Genomic DNA, 20,494 nt, shown 5'->3' with positions numbered 1-20,494 from the left:
GAGGACAGATGTTTGGAGGACAGATGTTTGGAGGACAGATGTTTAGAGGGCAGATGTTTGGAGGACAGATGTTTAGAGGGCAGATGTTTGGAGGACAGATGTTTAGAGGGCAGATGTTTGGAGGACAGATGTTTAGAGGACAGATGTTTAGAGGACAGATGTTTAGAGGACAGATGTTTAGAGGACAGATGTTTAGAGGACAGATGTTTGGAGGACAGATGTTTGGAGGACAGATGTTTAGAGGGCAGATGTTTGGAGGACAGATGTTTAGAGGGCAGATGTTTGGAGGACAGATGTTTAGAGGGCAGATGTTTAGAGGGCAGATGTTTAGAGGACAGATGTTTAGAGGACAGATGTTTGGAGGACAGATGTTTAGAGGGCAGATGTTTGGAGGACAGATGTTTAGAGGGCAGATGTTTAGAGGGCAGATGTTTAGAGGACAGATGTTTAGAGGGCAGATGTTTGGAGGACAGATATTTAGAGGAGGTGGGAAGAATAAGCAAGTCTTGAAGGAGCTTCAACAAAACTGTCAGGACACATCTTATCAAACGTTTGTGTGTATACTGTACGTGCCTCCAGATGTGTGTAGTGTTTGCAATGCATCCACTCTGCATGTCATAGTGTTTGCGGTGCATCTGCTGTGAGTGTCAAGGTGTTTGCGGTGCATCCGCTTTGAGTGTTGAGGTGTTTGCGGTGCATCCACTGTGAGTGTCGAGGTGTTTGCAATGCATCCGCTGTTAGTGTCGTAGTGTTTGCGGCGGATACACTATGCATGTCGTAGTGTTTGTGGCGCATCCGCTGTGTGTGTCGTAGTGTTTGCGGCGGGTGCGTTGTGCATGTCGTAGGGTTTGTGGCGCATCCGCTGTGTGTGTCGTAGTGTTTGCGGCGGGTGCGTTGTGCATGTCGTAGTGTTTGCGGCGCATCTGCTAGGTGTGTTGTAGTGTTTGCGGCGCATTCTATGTGTGTGTCGTAGTGTTTTTGCGGTGCATCTGCTGTGAGTGTAGTAGTGTTTTTACGCTGCATATGCTGTTGAGTGTTGTGGTGTTTGTGGCACATCCGCTGTGAGTGTCGTGGTGTTTGCAGCGCGTCCCCTGTGAGTGCCGTAGTGTTTGCGGTGCATCTGCACCGAGTGTCCTGGTGCTCGCGGTGCATCTGCTGTGCGTGTCATAGTGTTTGCGGCGCATCCGCTGGGAGTGTCGTAGTGTCTGCGGTGCATCCGCTGTGAGATTTGTGGTATTTGCCGTGCATCCGCTGTGTGTGTCGTAGTGTTTGCGGTGCATGTGCTGTGAGTGTGTGTGTGAGTACGTACAGAGATGTCCCCCCAGAACTTGGACACGTCGTAGTCACAGGAGTGCAGGAACTCAGTGAACCAGCTGACTGATCTCTTGCTGCCTTTGTCCACCGTCACGTCTCGCTCAAAGTTGTGGTTGTGTTTGTTCACCGAGTAGTTGGTCAGGTGCATGAACAGCTGGCTCTGTCGCACAACACAAACACACAAAACAACACCATGGCGGTCAGCAACAACACAAACACACAAAACAACACCATGGCAGTCAGCAACAACACAAACACACAAAACAACACCATGGCAGTCAGCAACAACACAAACACACAAAACAACACCATGGCAGTCATCAACAACACAAACACACAAAACAACACCATGGCAGTCATCAACAACACAAACACACAAAACAACACCATGGCAGTCATCAACAACACAAACACACAAAACAACACCATGGCAGTCAGCAACAACACAAACACACAAAACAGCACCATGGCAGTCAGCAACAACACAAACACACAAAACAACACCATGGCAGTCAGCAACAACACAAACACACAAAACAACACCATGGCAGTCAGCAACAACACAAACACACAAAACAGCACCATGGCAGTCAGCAACAACACAAACACACAAAACAGCACCATGGCAGTCAGCAACAACACAAACACACAAAACAACACCATGGCGGTCAGCAACAACACAAACACACAAAACAACACCATGGCAGTCAGCAACAACACAAACACACAAAACAACACCATGGCAGTCAGCAACAACACAAACACACAAAACAACACCATGGCAGTCAGCAACAACACAAACACACAAAACAACACCATGGCAGTCAGCAACAACACAAACACACAAAACAGCACCATGGCAGTCAGCAACAAAACAAACACACAAAACAACACCATGGCGGTCAGCAACAACACAAACACACAAAACAGCACCATGGCAGTCAGCAACAACACAAACACACAAAACAACACCATGGCAGTCAGCAACAACACAAACACACAAAACAACACTAGTGTCACCTCCTCAAGGTTCAAGGTCCGCGGGACCCAAAAGTGATCATAATAAGTTGTACAATAGGAAGGGGATTCATTTGTCGCGGTTTACCTGACACATGAAACGTGACAAATTGGGGGATACACTATCCACTTCAACCACCAGATGGCAGCAGAGTGAAGAATATCTTTAAATGACTTTAGTGGCAATTCCAACTTCAAAAAAAGCGCCGGTGGCTATGTGGAGTGGTGCTTTCCATCATTTTCAGCAGACTGCATTGCAAAATGATTAACCCTCCTTCCTCTCACGCGAGATCCTCCCAGGAATGTGGCCACATGCTGTATATTAATATTGCTGTATATTAATATTAATTATTATAGATCTATACCTTCAAATACACTTCAAATTGTTCTTTTGTCAAAGAAAACTTAGTTTGATGGCGATTGTTTTCCCCTAAAATGTTCAATGAAATGAAATATGTCAATAATTCATAACAACATTGATTTTAATTATTATTATTTTTTGAGCAATAACAGTTTTAAAAAATATATTATTGGGTATCCAAAAGTGCCCCACCCATAAAACTGTTAAAAATTAGATAATATGTATTATTAAAATATATAAAATCTCTAGATCAACTTTAAATCTATTCGTAAATTTTACGTTTTTATTATTATTATTTTATGAATTATACCCTTTTTGTCAAAGAAAACCTTGTTTTATTTATATGAAAAACACAAAATATGAAATATTCTCACCTAAAAATCACCCAAAAATATTTAAAAGTGTAATATTAGATGTGAAGCAATTGGAGCCTTAAATATGTCAATAATTCATAACAACATTGATTTTTATTATTATCATTTTTAGAGCAACAACAGTTTAAAAAAAAAGGTTATTAGGTATCCAAAAGAGCCCCACTCATAAAAGTGTTAAAAATAAGATAATATAAAATATCAGCTTCACATCTATCTGTAAATTATACATTTTTATTTTGTATTTTTTAAATGTTTTTACCCTTTTTGTCAAAGAAAACCTTGTTTAATTTATATGAAAACCTTGTTTAATTGATATGAAAAACACAAAATATGAAAAATTCTCACCTAAAAATGACCCAAAAATATTTCCAAGTGTAATATTAGATGTGAAGTAATTGGAGTATTCAATATGTCAATAATTCATAACAACATTGATTTTAATTATTATTATTTTTAGAGCAATAACAGTTTAAAAAAATAGTTATTGGGTATCCAAAAGTGCCCCACTTATAAAAGTGTTAAAAATTAGATAATATGTATTATTAAAATATATTAATTCTCTAGATCAACTTTAAATCTGTTCGTAAATTATACGTTTTTTTATTATTATTATTTTATGTTTTATACCCTTTTTGTCAAAGAAAACCTTGTTTTATTTATATGAAAAACACAAAATATGAAATATTCTCACCTAAAAATCACCCAAAAGTATTTAAAAATGTAATATTAGATGTGAAGCAATTGGAGCCTTAAATATGTCAATAATTCATAACAACATTGATTTTAATTATTATTATTTTTAGAGCAATAACAGTTAAAAAAAATTGTTATTAGGTATCCAAAAGAGCCCCACTCATAAAAATGTCAAAAATAAGATAATATGTATTATTAAAATATCAGCTTCACATCTATCTGTAAATTATACATTTGTATTTTTTAAATGTTTTTACCCTTTTTGTCAAAGAAAACACAAAATATGAAATATTCTCACCTAAAAATCACCCAAAAATATTTCAAAGTGTAATATTAGATGTGAAGTAATTGGAGCCTTAAATATGTCAATAATTAATAACAACATTGATTTTCATTTATTATTTTTAGAGCAATAACAGTTTAAAAACATTTTTTATTAGGTATCCAAAAGTGCCCCACTCATAAAAGTGGTAAAATTAAGATAATATGTATTATTAAAATATATTAAATCTCTAAATCAGCTTCAGATATGTCCGTAAATATATGTTTTTATTATTTTTGATTTATTTTTGTTTTATACGCTTTTTTCAAAGAAAACCTTGTTTAATTTATATGAAAAACACACAAAATATGAAATATTTTCACATAAATAATTTTTCAAAGTGTAATATTAGATGTGAAGTGTGTGGAGCCTTAAATATGTCAATAATTCATAACAACATTCATTTGAATGATTATTATTTTTAGAGCAATAACACTTTAAACAATTTTTTATTAGGTATCCAAAAGGACCCCACTCATAAAGTGGTAAAAGTAAGATAATGTGTATTATTAAAATATATTAAATCTCTAAATCAGCTTCAGATCTCAATTAAACCAACCAATAATGTTTACTTTTAATATCTCAATTAAAACTATAATGTTTACTTTTAATATCTTAATCAAAACAATAATGTTTACTTTTAATATCTCAATTAAAACAATAATGTTTACTTTTAATATCTCAATTAAAACTATACTGTTTACTTTTAATATCTCAATTAAAACAATAATGTTTACTTTTAATATCTGAATTAAAACAATAATTTTTACTTTTAATATCTCAATTAAAACTATAATGTTTACTTTTGATATCTCAATTAAAACAATAATGTTTACTTTTAATATCTGAATTAAAACAATAATGTTTACTTTTAACATCTTAATTAAAACAATATTGTTTACGTTTAATATCTCAATTAAAACAATAATGTTTACGTTTAATATCCCAATTAAACCAATGTTTATGTTTAATATCTCAATTAAAACAATAATGTTTATGTTTTATATCTCAATTAAAACAATAATGTTTATGTTTTATATCTCAATTAAAACAACAATGTTTACGTTTAATATTCCAATTAAACCAATAATGTTTACTTTCAATATCTCAATTAAACCAATAATGTTTAGGTTTAATATCTCAATTAAACCAATAATGTTTACTTTTAATATCTGAATTAAAACTATAATGTTTACTTTTAATATCTGAATCAAAACAATAATGTTTATGTTTATTATCTCAATTAAAACAATAATGTTTACATTTAATATCTCAATTAAAACTATAATATTTATGTTTACTATCTCAATAAAAACAATAATGTTTACGTTTAATACCTAAATTAAAACAACAATGTTTACGTTTAATATTCCAATTAAACCAATAATGTTTATGTTTAATATCTCAATTAAACCAATAATGTTTACATTTAAAACCTCAATTAAACCAATAATGTTTATTTTAATATCTGAATTAAAACAATAATATTTACTTTTAATATCTCAATTAAACCAATAATAATTACGTTTAATATCTCAATTAAACCTATAAAGTTTTGAAGTTAATCTAAAGATGAGATGAAAGTAAAAAATACAAAGTTATTTCTCATACTAGAATGACTGAGAGCCAAGGCACGGGCTGGGGTCTGGGGGGGTGAAAGCAGGATTCTCACCAGGTTGTCCTCGCTGGGGGCGTGGTACTTCTCGGTGCCCATGCGCACCAGGCCGTCGTCGTAGAGGAAGATGCGCAGGGGGTCGCAGGAAGTGAGGAGGACGTAGATGCGCAGGTCAAACTTGTAGCCCTCCATCAGGAAGGGCTTGTCCAGGTACTCCTGCACGATGAAGTGGTCCTGGGCCGGAAGCTTCTCACAGTTCCGGACTAGAGAGATCCTGCAGAGACACATTAATCCTCCGGGGGGGAAATGGAAGGTCTTGAAATATGTCCACAAGAAGATCATCAACTACCATTGATTGATTGGTTGAGACTTTTATTAGTAGATTGCACAGTGAAGTACATATTCTGTACAATTGACCACTAAATGGTAACACCCCAATAAGTTGTTCAAGTCGGGGTCCGTGATGATGAATGGGACTTCTATTTCTCATCAGGACATTTCAACTTGCTAAACACTTTCTCTAATTCACTGGAACTATGGCAACATTTACATTTAATATCTCAATTAAAACAATGTTTACCTTTAATATCCCAATTAAAACAATGTTTACTTTTAACATCCCAATTAAAACAATGTTTATGTTTAATATCTCAATTAAAACAATAATGTTTACCTTTAATATCCCAATTAAAACAACGTTTACATTTAATATCTCAATTAAAACAATAATGTTTACCTTTAATATCCCAATTAAAACAATGTTTACGTTTAATATCTCAATTAAAACAATGTTTACTTTTAACATCCCAATTAAAACAATGTTTACCTTTAATATCCCAATTAAAACAATGTTTACGTTTAATATCTCAATTAAAACAATGTTTACGTTTAATATCCCAATTAAAACAATATTTACGTTTAATATCTCAATTAAACCAATGTTTACGTTTAATATCTCAATCAAAACAATGTTTACGTTTAATATCTCAATTAAACCAGTTTATGTTTAATATCCCAATTAAAATAATGTTTACGTTTAATATCTCAATTAAACCAATGTTTACGTTTAATATCCCAATTAAAACAATGTTTACGTTTAATATCTCAATTAAACCAATGTTTACGTTTAATATCCCAATTAAAACAACGTTTACATTTAATATCTCAATTAAAACAATAATGTTTACCTTTAATATCCCAATTAAAACAATGTTTACGTTTAATATCCCAATTAAAACAATATTTACGTTTAATATCTCAATTAAACCAATGTTTACGTTTAATATCTCAATCAAAACAATGTTTACGTTTAATATCTCAATTAAACCAATGTTTATGTTTAATATCCCAATTAAAACAATGTTTACGTTTAATATCTCAATTAAACCAATGTTTACGTTTAATATCCCAATTAAAACAACGTTTACATTTAATATCTCAATTAAAACAATAATGTTTACCTTTAATATCCCAATTAAAACTATGTTTATGTTTAATATCCCAATTAAAACAATGTTTACGTTTAATATCTCAATTAAACCAATGTTTATGTATAATATCCCAATTAAAACAATGTTTACGTTTAATATCTCAATTAAAACAATGTTTACGTTTAATATCTCAATTAAAACAATGTTTATGTTTAATATCCCAATTAAACCAATGTTTACGTTTAATATCTCAATTAAAATAATGTTTACGTTGAATATTCCAATTAAAACAATGTTTACGTTTAATATCTCAATTAAAACAATGTTTATGTTTAATATCTCAATTAAAACAATGTTTACGTTTAATATCTCAATTAAAACAATGTTTACGTTTAATATCCCAATTAAACCAATGTTTATGTTTAATATCCCAATTAAAACAATGTTTACGTTTAATATCTCAATTAAACCAATGTTTACGTTTAATATCTCAATCAAAACAATGTTTACGTTTATATTCTCAATTAAACTAATGTTTACTTTTAATATCTCAATTAACCAATGTTTACGTTTAATATCTCAATTAAAACAACAATGTTTACTTTTAATATTCCAATTAAAACAAAGATTTTTATGTTTAATATGTCAATTAAAACAAAATTTTTACATTTAATACCATAATTAAAACAATAATGTTTACGTTTAATACCTCTATCAAAACAATAATGTTTACGTTTAATATCCTAATTAAAACAATAATGTTTACGTTTAATATCTCAATTTAAACAGTAATGTTTACGTTTATTATCTCAATTAAACCAATAATGTTTACATTTAATATCTCAATAAAAACAACAATGTTTATGTTTAATATCCCAATTAAAACAATGTTTACATTTAATATCTAAAAAACCCAATAATGTTTACGTTTAATATCTCAATTAAAACAACAATGTTTACTTTTAATATTCCAATTAAAACAAAAATGTTTATGTTTAACATGTCAATTAAAACAAAATGTTTACATTTAATACCCTAATTAAAACAATAATGTTTACGTTTAATACCTCTATCAAAACAATAATGTTTACGTTTAATATCCTAATTAAAACAATAATGTTTACGTTTAATATCTCAATTAAACCAATAGTGTTTACATTTAATATCACAAATAAAACAATAATGTTTATGTTTAATATCCCAATTAAAACAACGTTTACATTTAATATCTAAAAAAACCAATAATGTTTACGTTTAATATCTCAATTAAAACAATGTTTACGTTTAATATCTCAATTAAAGCAATAAAGTTTACGTTTAATATCTCAATTAAAACAGTGTTTACGTTTAATAATTAAAAAAACAATGTTTACGTTTAATATCTCAATTAAAGCAATAATGTTTATGTTTAATATCTCAATTAAACCAATGTTTACGTTTAATATTTCAATTAAAACAATGTTTACATTTATATTCTCAATTAAACCAATGTTTACGTTTAATATCTCAATTAAAACAATGTTTACGTTTAATACCTCAATTAAAACAACAATGTTTACTTTTAATATTCCAATTAAAACAATAATGTTTACGTTTAATATGTCAATTAAAACAATAATGTTTAGGCTTAATACCCTAATTAAAACAATAATGTTTACATTTAATATCCTAATTAAAACAATAATGTTTACATTTAAAATCTCAATTAAAACAATACTATTTACGTTTAATATCCTAATTAAAACAATAATGTTTACGTTTAATATCCCAAATAAAACAATAATGTTTACGTTTAATATCCCAATCAAAGCAATAATGTTGGGTTGTTCCAAATAAATGTAAAGTGATGTTTGTAGCAAGTCAGACTTGATTGCTAGCATGTAGACTTGGATTTTCTCCATAACTGGACTTCTTGTTTGTATCTAAATGCTGATTTCTGAGAGGATGTTGTATACAACTATGTTATTGGCTACTGTTGTTGTCCTTTAGGTTGACCATCAATCCAGGGACAACGGACCTAAAATAGCCTTATGGCTAATTCTTGTACATTTACAGTAATATCTATTAATGTACTATGTTGCTGTCAAACAAATAAGAGACCATTTTTGAAGACTGTATCCTTGATATTTTATCAGCGGTGTGAGTCTTGCAGCACCTAACCTTTCCATCCCATTTCCAGGGCGGCGATTCCATTCAACACGATTCACGCGGTACATTATTTGCTGTAATAATTAGCACTTTTTCAAAACAGGTTACAGTTAAAAAAAGCTCCTTCTGGTTGCATGGAGACGACCTAAAAACATATTTTTTTAAATGTATTTGTATTAGTATAGATAGAAAATATTGCATTATCATATACGAATGAAGATTGTTAGTCTGTGATCGCCATGGAGACAAGGATTAGTGATTTAGAAGTAGCTAAAACACTGCGGATGGATGCTAGCTGCTAGCTAGCTAGCCATGTTTTAAAGCACCTCTTTCAGTGTTATAACTTATAAATAAATAAATGGGTTGTACTTGTATAGCGCTTTTCTACCTTCAAGGTACTCAAAGTGCTTTGACACTATTTCCACATTCACCCATTCACACACACATTCACACACACATTCACACACTGATGGCGGGAGCTGCCATGCAAGGCGCTAACCAGCAGCCATCAGGAGCAAGGGTGAAGTGTCTTGCCCAAGGACACAACGGACGTGACTAGGATGGTAGAAGGTGGGGATTGAACCCCGGTAACCAGCAACCCTCCGATTGCTGGCCCGGCCACTCTACCAACTTCGCCATGCCGCCCCTACTTCACCTTTATCTTTAGTTTTTAGGCCAAAATGCGTCCGTTCTCCCTTTTCTGTCTACACACTGTGTCTGCTTGTAAGTACTCTGTGTGTGTGCGCTGCCCAACATGCTCCTCTCTAGCTAGCCATGTTTTAAACGCCACAATTTCGCACAAAACAGAACTTTAAATAAAAACTGAGGTAACTTGTTGACAAACTTTCTAATCGTCATCTAAAATAGTATCTTAGAGCCAAACACTTACCCGAGGACGGTGTTGATAGCATGATTGCTACATGGACAACAAGCTACACTGGCAGTTTACCCGCGTCAAAGTTGTCAACAAAAGTAACACGGTTAACTTAAACGCTTTATAGTCTGGAAAATACATGAGTTTTCTCCTGCTCCTTATTTTGCAGGTGTCATAACGGGGGGGGGGGGGGGGGTCGCAGCTTACTGCGAGGTTTGTTCTCCCGGGATGCAAACGGATTATTCCGGATAAGACTTGCAGGTAGGAACATATTTCTTTTCTCAATGAATCCTGCACATCACAAAGACCGGAACCAAACAAAAGAAAAGCGTGCCGTTCACACGAGAAGCTAACGAACAAAAAAACTTAGCGCAGGAAACATAGAAGCTAAACACTTAACATGGACTGTGGCATGGAACAAACAAGATTTACTGTGGCATGAAACAACTAACACTTACGTGGACACGGCATGAATCCAACAACTAGCATAAACTTGGAATTGGATATGAAAACGAGCAGCGTGAACTATGGTATCGCATGAAACTATCAGCATGAACTATGATATCGCATGAAACAAGCATGAAACTATCAGCATGAACTATGGCATGAAACAAGTCAGAACAGAGCATGAAAAGAACAATGTCGCCAGAACGACTAACTGGCAAAACAGGCTTAAATAATAGTCTCTAGGGATGATACTCGAAACCGGTTTTCCCGGTTGTTTAATAAGAAAAGAACCGAGTCCTCGGACTCGAATACCTTTTTGAGAACCGGCACCCGTTATCGAGACCACTATAGTAAAGAAAAAGAGTGGAATCCCGTCCCGACCAGAAATGCTCCGTGGGACATCACAAGAAATGACGTCATGTAGCTCAGCCATTAGGCGCAGATAGCGAAAGCAGGAAAACAATGGATGGGAAAAAGCGCTCCAAGGTGTAATAAAGTTCGAAACAAAAGCTATAATCCAACGAATAACTTTACTGAGAGATTTTAGCAGGGTACAAACACATGACCAACACTTTTACCACCAACCGGAAACATAGCAACCAGGCTAGCAACGCACCTCCTTTATGAAAAACAAAAGAAGATGTTGTGATGCCAAAAAATATTGACGTAATTATAGTCGTATCGACTAGATACGCTACTGTACTTGGTATCATTACAGTGGATGTGAGGTGTAGATCCACCCATGGCGTTTGGGCCGGCACTTTTCAGAGTACCAGATATGATTCATTAGTATCAGGGTACTATACTAATACCGGTATACCGTACAACCCTAATCAGTGTTTCCCATAAACTGCCAAGATACCTGTGGCGGTGGGGGCGTGGCTATGGGCGTGGTCACCATGACATCATCGAGTAATTTGCGTAATTTACTACAATGATATGATTTTCTCTAAAAAGGCTCAAAAAATGTATACTTACTAATTAATAATAACAGTTTTGTTTTAAACGTCCATCCATCCATCCATTTTACAATATAATTACAACACTTTATGTACATATTTATATACAGATTTGAGTTATTCACTGAAATATATTTATTAATTGTGGTTCTTACAAAAAATATATCTTATAAAATATAAAAGCTAAAATGTCTCTTAAAGCTCTGCCCCTTTAATTAGTGCATACTAAATAATTTAACTTTAGCCTACTACTACAACCATATTATTTACCAGCAACATAAAGTGAAACAGGGGCAGAGGTGTCCTGCCACAGTCAGTAACAAATAAACAGAAAACAGTAGTGGTCAAATACAAATAAGGCAACAAGAGAAGTATCCTACACTTCTCTTTTGTAAAGTAAATGTGAACAGCCTATATGGGCATCTACATCAACTATATGATTTGCCTGAGAAGCTGGACAGGACAAAAAAAAGATATATATATTTTATTAATTATTAATTATTATTATTAATTATTTTGTATTTATTTTTTTTAATATTAATTTTATTTGTAATTCTTTCGTGGCGGGCCGCCACAAATAAATGAATGTGTGGGAAACACTGCTAATATAAAGTTTTTCAATGGTTGGAATCTGCGCTTTTGCATGATATACTAGTTACTATGGTCATCTAATTAGTTACTATGGTCATCTAATTAGTTACTATGGTCATCTAATGAGTTACTATGGTAATGTAAGTCACAGCAGCTCAGACGAGGCACCAAGCAGTGTGGGCGGGAAGCGTTTCCACAGACGCGGAAGGAGATTTTCACAACAAAGTTCTAAAGCTTAGTGATATATCAGATATATCAGATTGTAGGTGGGTTTATTTTGTACCCTTTAAATTCATATTTCACTGTTTGTTGCATTTTCGTTGTGTTACATTTGATTGTAAAATATGTGGATGGAAAGGGGGTGTGGCATTCATATGTTGTCAATATTCAGTGTTTTATCCTTCATTGAAAAATGTAAAATTACATTAGGTTTTTTAAGGCGGTCTGTCATAACGTTTTTAGCATTCAATCAGACATTATTGTGAGGTTTTGTATTAGTGTTCCTAAAAATAGATATACCGGCCCCCAGACACATTTTTTTCTCTAAATGTGGCCCCCGAGTCAAAATAATTGCCCAGGCCTGCTCTAACCACTGAGTAGGTTGTACGGGGACAACCCTGTGGTCAGCATGGAAGCAAAGAGCTGGTCCGTGAGCGGTAGTGGAAACAGGAGCGCAGCGTGTTGATCATCCGCAGTAATGGATACAAATCAAGTGTGGGAAGTAAGAAGTGAGTTTCCGCTCCACGCTGATCAATCACGCCTCGTTAGCGGCGCTGAGAGGGACAAGTTGATAGCGGCCCGACCAATAACGAGATGGCAGCTTGATTGATGAGGACGGGGTTAACGGCTCGTTAGCGGAGGAGGAGAAGATGAGGTGATTGATCACATGATCACGGCCCACTCTCCCCTGACCATTCCACTGCACACCACGGGGGAATTTGACCTGGGTTTTGTCGCCTTCCTAACAAGCCTGCCTTCACACGCCGACAATAACTTCATTTAGTGGGCCCGCCGCTAAATAAATTACGGGGGAAGGCATAACTTAATTTCCTGCCGCGGCATAACACGGCCTGGGAAAAAATGTAATCTGGTGAGCTGCGTGCTGCCGAGAGGTTGAGCTAAGCTCATCATCCTTCATATTCTCAATGTAGTGCAGTAATTCAGCCTTTTTATTCTTTAATAAATAAGAGCTTAGTGCGTGGAGCGGGAACTAATGCTCACATTACAGCAGGAAGGACAAATTCAAAGAGAGTAAGAGGTTGACAGCATCACAGCAGCACCATCTTGTGGTCATGGTGAGGAATGTCTCAGCTGCACGTCTGCCTTCTTCAAGAGTGGACCCACGGACTTAGCGGGTACAGAACCCGGGCCTGGTGGAGGGATTGTGGGAGGGGTTTCGGAGCCTGGTCACTTCCGGTACCTCTCCCTCTTTTTTTGTTTTTAATTGAACAAACATACAGTGGCGGTCAAAAGTGTACATACACGTGTAAAGAACATCCTGTCATGGCTGTCTTGACTTTACAAGCATTTCTTATTTGTTTGTGATGTAGTGATTGGAGCACATACTCACAAAAAACATTCATGAAGTTTGCTTCTTTGATGAATTTATTATGGCTCTACTGTAAATGTGAGGGTGAAAAGTATACATACAGCAATGTTAATATTTGCTTCCTTGGCAAGTTGACCTGCAATAAGGCGCTTTTGGTAGCCATCCACAAGCTTCTGCTTGACCACTTGACCACTAAATTGCTGCAGTTCAGCTAAATGTGTTGCTTTTCTGACATGGACTTGTTTCTTCAGCATTGTCCACACCTTTAAGTCAGGACTTTGGGAAGGCCATTCTAAAACCTTCATTCTAGCCTGATTTAGCCATTCCTTTACCACTTTTGAGGTGTGTTTGGGGTCATTGTCCCGTTGGAACACCCAACAAGACCCAACCTCCAGGCTGATGGTTTTAGCTTGTCCTGAACAATTTGTAGCTAATCCTCCTTTTTCATTGTCCCATTTAAAGCAGCAGTTCCATTGGCAGCAAAACAGGCCCAGAGCATAATATTACTACCACCATGCTTGACGGTAGGAATGGTGTTCCTGGGATTAAAGGCCTCACCTTTTGTCCTCCAAACATATTGCTGGGTATTGTGGCCAAACAGCTCCATTTTAGTTCCATCTGACATCACATGGACAAAGATAAGACCTTCTGGAGGAAAGTTCTGTGTTATCCTGTCTCCTGTTATCCTGTCTCCTGTCTCCTGTTATCCTGTCTCCTGTTTCCTGTTATCCTGTTGCCTGTCTCCTCTTATCCTGTCTCATGTTTCCTGTTATCATGTTGCCTGTCTCCTGTTATCCTGTGTCCTGTTATCCTGTCTCCTGTTTCCTGTTATCCTGTTGCCTGTCTCCTCTTATCCTGTCTCATGTTTCCTGTTATCCTGTTGCCTGTCTCCTGTTATCCTGTGTCCTGTTATCCTGTCTCCTGTTTCCTGTTATCCTGTTGCCTGTCTCCTCTTATCCTGTCTCATGTTTCCTGTTATCCTGTTGCCTGTCTCCTGTTATCCTGTGTCCTGTTATCCTGTCTCCTGTTTCCTGTTATCCTGTTGCCTGTCTCCTGTTATCCTGTCTCCTGTTTCCTGTTATCATGTCTCCTGTTATCCTGTCTTCTGTTATCCCGTCTCCTGTTATTCTGTCTCCTGTTATCCTGTGTCCTGTCTCCTGTTATCCTGTCTCCTGTTATCCTGTGCCCTGTCTACTGTTATTCTGTCTCCTGTTATCCTGTCTCCTGTTCCCTGTATTCCTGTTTCCTGTCTCCCTGTTGCCTGTCTCCCTGTCTCCTGTTATCTTGTCTCCTGTTATCCTGTTCCCTGTCTCCTGATATCTTGTCTCCTGTTATCCTGTTCCCTGTCTCCTGTTATCCTGTCTCCTGTTATCCTGTCTCCTGTTCCCTGTTATCCTGTCTCCCTGTCTCCTGTTCCCTGTCTCCTGTTATCCTGTCTTCTGTTATCCTGTCTCCTGTTATCCTGTCTCCTGTTATCCTGTGTCCTGTCTCCTGTTATCCTGTCTCCTGTTATCCTGTGTCCTGTCTCCTGTTATCCTGTCTCCTGTTATTCTGTCTCCTGTTATCCTGTCTCCTGTTATCCTGTCTCCTGTTCCCTGTATTCCTGTTTCCTGTCTCCCTGTTGCCTGTCTCCCTGTCTCCTGTTATCTTGTCTCCTGTTATCCTGTTCCCTGTCTCCTGATATCTTGTCTCCTGTTATCCTGTTCCCTGTCTCCTGTTATCCTGTCTCCTGTTATCCTGTCTCCTGTTCCCTGTTATCCTGTCTCCCTGTCTCCTGTTCCCTGTCTCCTGTTATCCTGTCTTCTGTTATCCTGTCTCCTGTTATCCTGTCTCCTGTTATCCTGTGTCCTGTCTCCTGTTATCCTGTCTCCTGTTATCCTGTGTCCTGTCTCCTGTTATCCTGTCTCCTGTTATTCTGTCTCCTGTTATCCTGTCTCCTGTTATCCTGTCTCCTGTTCCCTGTATTCCTGTTTCCTGTCTCCCTGTTGCCTGTCTCCCTGTTATCTTGTCTCCTGTTATCCTGTTCCCTGTCTCCTGATATCTTGTCTCCTGTTATCCTGTTCCCTGTCTCCTGTTATCCTGTCTCCCTGTCTCCTGTTCCCTGTCTCCTGTTATCTTGTCTCCTGTTATCCTGCTCCCTGTCTCCTGTTATCTTGTCTCCTGTTATCCTGCTCCCTGTCTCTTGTTATCTTGTCTCCTGTTATCCTGTTATCTTGTCTCCATATCTGCATGTTGGTGTTGAAGAGCGACAGCAGTTCCTGACCCCTTGAAGGTAGAAGAGCGCTGTACAAATATTTATGAATGGATGGCAGAGCACCGACTGGCCACACTTCAATGTTTCATCGTGCGTTTCTTTTCTGGCCAATGACAAAGTTGTGTGGACTTTGTTACTCAATAAGGGTCCAACACAGCCTACGACCCAGCCTGGAAAGAAGTAGGGAACATTATATCATAATATTTTTTGTATAATCTATTAAGAATCATTAAAAATAAGAATCTTGATTTAATGGAAAATCCAATTTTTTTGACACCCCTATTAGACGCATTCACTTCGCTTTTCTTTTTTTTTCCTGCTACCATCTTGCTCCATTTCCCGTCTGCCCTGTGGGTGCATGAAGGAATCCAATATTCATGTGCGCATACCTTCAGGGGCGGTGGGGCAGCAACTAGCAGGGAGGTGCGTGGTGTGTGAGACAGCCTGTCTGTCACCTGGCCCTGATAAGCACTGATTTATGATGATTGTGACCGGGGAGGACAAAGAGGCCGACGATGAGATTGAGCACAGCCGCTCCGCCCACATAATCAATCTGAGCCCCGACCAAAACAGGGTCTTCTTTTCTTCTCCTTTATTTGCTTTCAACAATCAGTGTGTGTGTGTGTGTGTGTGTGTGTGCGTGCGTGTGTGTGTGTGTGTGTGTGTGTGTGCGTGTGTGAGACCTACCCGTGACCCATGGCTCCGTTGGCTGGCTTGACAATAAAGGTCTTCTGCTTGCGTTTGCGCCGCAGCTCCGTGACGTAGTTTTGGAACTGCGTGTACTCGGCGGGGAATATCCAAGTTTTGGGTATGAAGCTGTACTCCTGAGGCTGGCACTTGATCATCCTGGACACACCAAGCAAGAGTTGCACTTTAGCACGCTTGAAACTCCACAGTCAAATGCAGAGGAGTATGCACACACCCCTTAACCCTGTAAGACCCAAATATAAAAAAAAAACTAAAAAAAAAAAAAAAAATGGGCCTTTCAGATGTTGTTGTAGGAGGCATTTGATGCAGAAATTGAAAAGTTAAAAAAAAGAAATGTTCATGTATGTTTTTAGAGAAATGTAATATTGCAACTTTGGGCTTTGATGGGAGCAGAATTTCTGTATTTGTGCTCACGTTGTCTGAACAACTAAGGGTTCATTTGCAGGGTTGATTGCAAATTGTGTGATTAATAATAATCACACATTAGTTATATTCTTATGAAGTCATTAATTACAAATATAAAAAATATGAAACAAGATAAAACTCTTAAAAAATGCTTTTTCCCCCTCTTTTATAATTGCAACAATTATATAACAAGCTCTAAATGAAATTTGATGCATCTGTTCCACAATAGCTACATATGTGCATGCTCTAGACCAGGGGTGTCCAAACTTTTTCCATTGAGGGCCGCACACGGAAAAATTAAAGCATGTGGGGGCCATTTTGATATTTTTCATTTTCAAACCATAACAAAATATATGCATTTTTTATTTATTTTACCTTTAGGGGTGCCGGGGACCATAAAGGGTCTCAGTCATTAAAATGTTAAAAATAAGTCGGATTATTATTATTTTTTTTATTATTTAACGCTTACATTACATCTCTATATCAACTTCAAGTTGATATAAAGTAATACAAATAAAAAAAAAATGTTTTATGGCTTTTCTGTCAAAAACAACTTAGTTTTTTTATAGTAAAACTGAAATATGCAGTATTTAGTAATGAGAGCCCTAAAAGATCAATAATGCAAGACACCTTTGATTTTAATTCTTTCATATTTTTGAGTCATCACAGTGAAAAGATAAATAAAAAAATCACTAAATATATTTGGGATCCAAAAGGTTCCCCACTCATAAAGTGATACATTTTTATTAGGTTTTTCTTTGACTTTCAACACTTAAGTTACGAGATCAACTTCAGATATATCTGTCCATTTTATGCTGGAACTATTTTTTTGTTTGTTTTATGCGCTTTTGTCAAAGAAAACTTTGATGTTTTTATATGGCTACTACACAACATATGCAATATTTACCACATAAAACATTTTAAAGTGAAATATTTGAAGTAATTGGAGCCCTGAAAATAATTCATTATAACATGGATTTGTTTGTCATTATTTAATTTTTTTGAGCAATGGCAAAAAAAAGAAAAATGAAGAAAGACAAAAGAAAAAAAAACAGCCTGCATGGCAGCTTTTGTGTCAAAATTGCAACTTTTTCTCGTTAGATTTCACCTCATTCCACAATACCCAGCAATATGTTTGGAGGAGAAAAGGTGAGGCCTTTAATCCCAGGAACACCATGCCTACCGTCAAGCATGGTGGTGGTAGTATTATGTTCTGGGCCTGTTTTGCTGCCAATGGAACTGCTGCTTTAAATGGGACAATGAAAAAGGAGGATTAGCTCCAAATTCTTCAGGACAAGCTAAAATCATCAGCCCGGAGGTTGGGTCTTGTTGGGTGTTCCAATAGGACAATGACCTCAAAAGTAGTAAAGGAATGGCTAATTCAGGCTAGAATGAAGGTTTTAGAATGGCCTTCCCAAAGTCCTGACTTAAACGTGTGGACAATGCTGAAGAAACAAGTCCATGTCAGAAAAGCAACACATTTAGCTAGGAAAAAACACAGACAAAACGGCTTGTAACTTCCCGTAGGAATGTCGTAGAGACATGAAACAAAAACCTCTATGTAGGTCTGACTTAGACCTAGATTTCATACATTGACTTCTTTCAGCAAAAATCAACAGGAAGTTGGCAATCCCCCTTCAAAACAAAAGTTGTTATTATTATTATACCGCCTCCTCTTTGAGCTGTAATTTGACCCCCTTAACATGCTTCAAAACTCACCAAACTGGACACACACATCAGGACTGGCAAATATTGCAATCTAATAAAAAAAACCCAACCCCAAAACTCAAAATTGCGCTCTAGCGCCCCCTAGGAAGAAAACACAGACACAACTGCTCCTAGGAAGAAAACTCAAGACAAAACTGCCTGTAACTTCCAGTAGGAATGGCGTAGCGACATGAAACAAAAACCTCTATGTAGGTCTCACTTAGACCTGGATTTCATACAATGACATCCTTCAGCTAAAATCAACAGAAAGTTGGCAATTCCCCCTTCAAAACAAATGTTTTGTAAAAACAGTCACTTTTGCCTCTTTGAGCTGTAATTTGACCCCCTTAACATGCTTCAAAACTCACCAAACTGGACACACACATCAGGACTGGTGAAAATTGCGATCTAATAAAAAAAGCAAACCCCAAAACTCAAAATTACGCCCTAGCGCCCCCTAGGAATAAAACACAGACAAAAATGCATGTAACTTCCAGTAGGAATGTCGTAGAGACATGAAACAAAAACCTCTACGTAGGTCTCACTTAGACCTACATTTCATAAATTGACAACCCCCAGAAAAAATCAACTTCCCCCTTCAAAACAAAAGTTTTGTAAAAAACGGTCACCTTTTTTCAAACATTATCTCCTCTGAGCGCGTTTGTCGTGTCGGCTTCAAACTAGCACAGGAGAGAGATTGAACCCTTCTGATTAAAAGTTGACGAAAGAGTTTTAATTACTGCTCCGGTTTGGATTTGATGTGCCGTCAAAGTCGGTCCTGTCCATTGCTGCTTGCAGCTTTAATTTGTTATTGTCATTGTAAACACTTCTATTAGAAATGGAAATAACTGCTGTCATTTGATTATAATAATAAGAGAATGTTGTCTGTCTATCTGTGTTGGCCCTGCGATGAGGTGGGGACTTGTCCAGGGTGTACCGCGCCTTCTGCCCGAATTCAGCTGAGATAGGCTCCAGCGACCCCGAAAGGGACAAGCGGTAGAAAATGGATGGATGGAAGGAGATTGAACTTGTTATTAGGGATGATACTCGAAACCGGTTTTCCCGGTTGTTCGATAAGAAAAGAACCGAGTCCTCTGACTCTAATCCCTTTTTGAGAACCGGTACCCGTTATCGAGACCACTATAGTAAAGAAAAAGAGTTGGTTCTTTATTCGAATCCCTAAGAACGAATCCCGTCCCGACCAGAAATGCTCCGTGTGACGTCACAAGAAATGACGTCACGTAGCTCAGTCATTAGTAGAACCTTTATTTAACCAGATAAGAAAACCCATTGAGATCAAGATCTCTTTCACAAGGGTGACCTGGCCAAGAGGTCAACAGCACATGTCACAGAGCAGTTTCAAAAATAATACATTAAGACATACATTTTAAAATACATAAGAGAAGTGTAAAACAACAGAGATTTACATCTTTAAAAACACAGGCACTGTGCAAACATCTCTCGCTGTTTGTCCCTCAGGACAGAACGGAAGTCTCCAAATGGAAGTAGTTCTGTAAGTTTCAGTTTGGTCTGCAATGCATTCCATGCCATAGGGGCAGCAAGGCCAAAAGCTCTTTTGCAGAATTCAGTCCATACATGAGGAACAGTTAAAACATACAAATTGTTAGAGCGTAACGCGTAAGAGCTGCTTTTTCTTTGTAACAGAGTACACAAGTATGGAGGTATTCAACCTAAAAGAGCCTTATAAATGATAGTCAGCCAATGT

The 20,494-nt window shown here is 36.5% G+C and overlaps 1 protein-coding gene across 2 annotated transcripts in view; it reads right to left on the bottom strand.

Annotated features, from left to right (window-relative positions):
- The window catches only part of ttll7 (tubulin tyrosine ligase-like family, member 7), a 181,146-nt gene that overhangs the window by 121,542 nt on the left and 39,110 nt on the right, over positions 1-20,494 (bottom strand). For both annotated transcript variants that reach the window (XM_062028630.1, XM_062028631.1), the window contains exons 6-8: positions 16,636-16,794; positions 5,754-5,970; positions 1,310-1,474 (exon numbers count right to left, since the gene is read on the bottom strand). In XM_062028630.1, coding sequence (XP_061884614.1) covers positions 1,310-1,474; positions 5,754-5,970; positions 16,636-16,794 — 541 coding nt within the window. The remainder of the gene's footprint in view (positions 1-1,309; positions 1,475-5,753; positions 5,971-16,635; positions 16,795-20,494) is intronic.

This window comes from Entelurus aequoreus, linkage group LG19 (genome assembly GCF_033978785.1).
Source record: "Entelurus aequoreus isolate RoL-2023_Sb linkage group LG19, RoL_Eaeq_v1.1, whole genome shotgun sequence".
NCBI classification, from domain to species: domain Eukaryota; kingdom Metazoa; phylum Chordata; class Actinopteri; order Syngnathiformes; family Syngnathidae; genus Entelurus; species Entelurus aequoreus.
The sequence above is the reverse complement of the archived record's forward strand: the minus strand, read 5'-3'. Positions and strand labels throughout refer to the sequence as shown.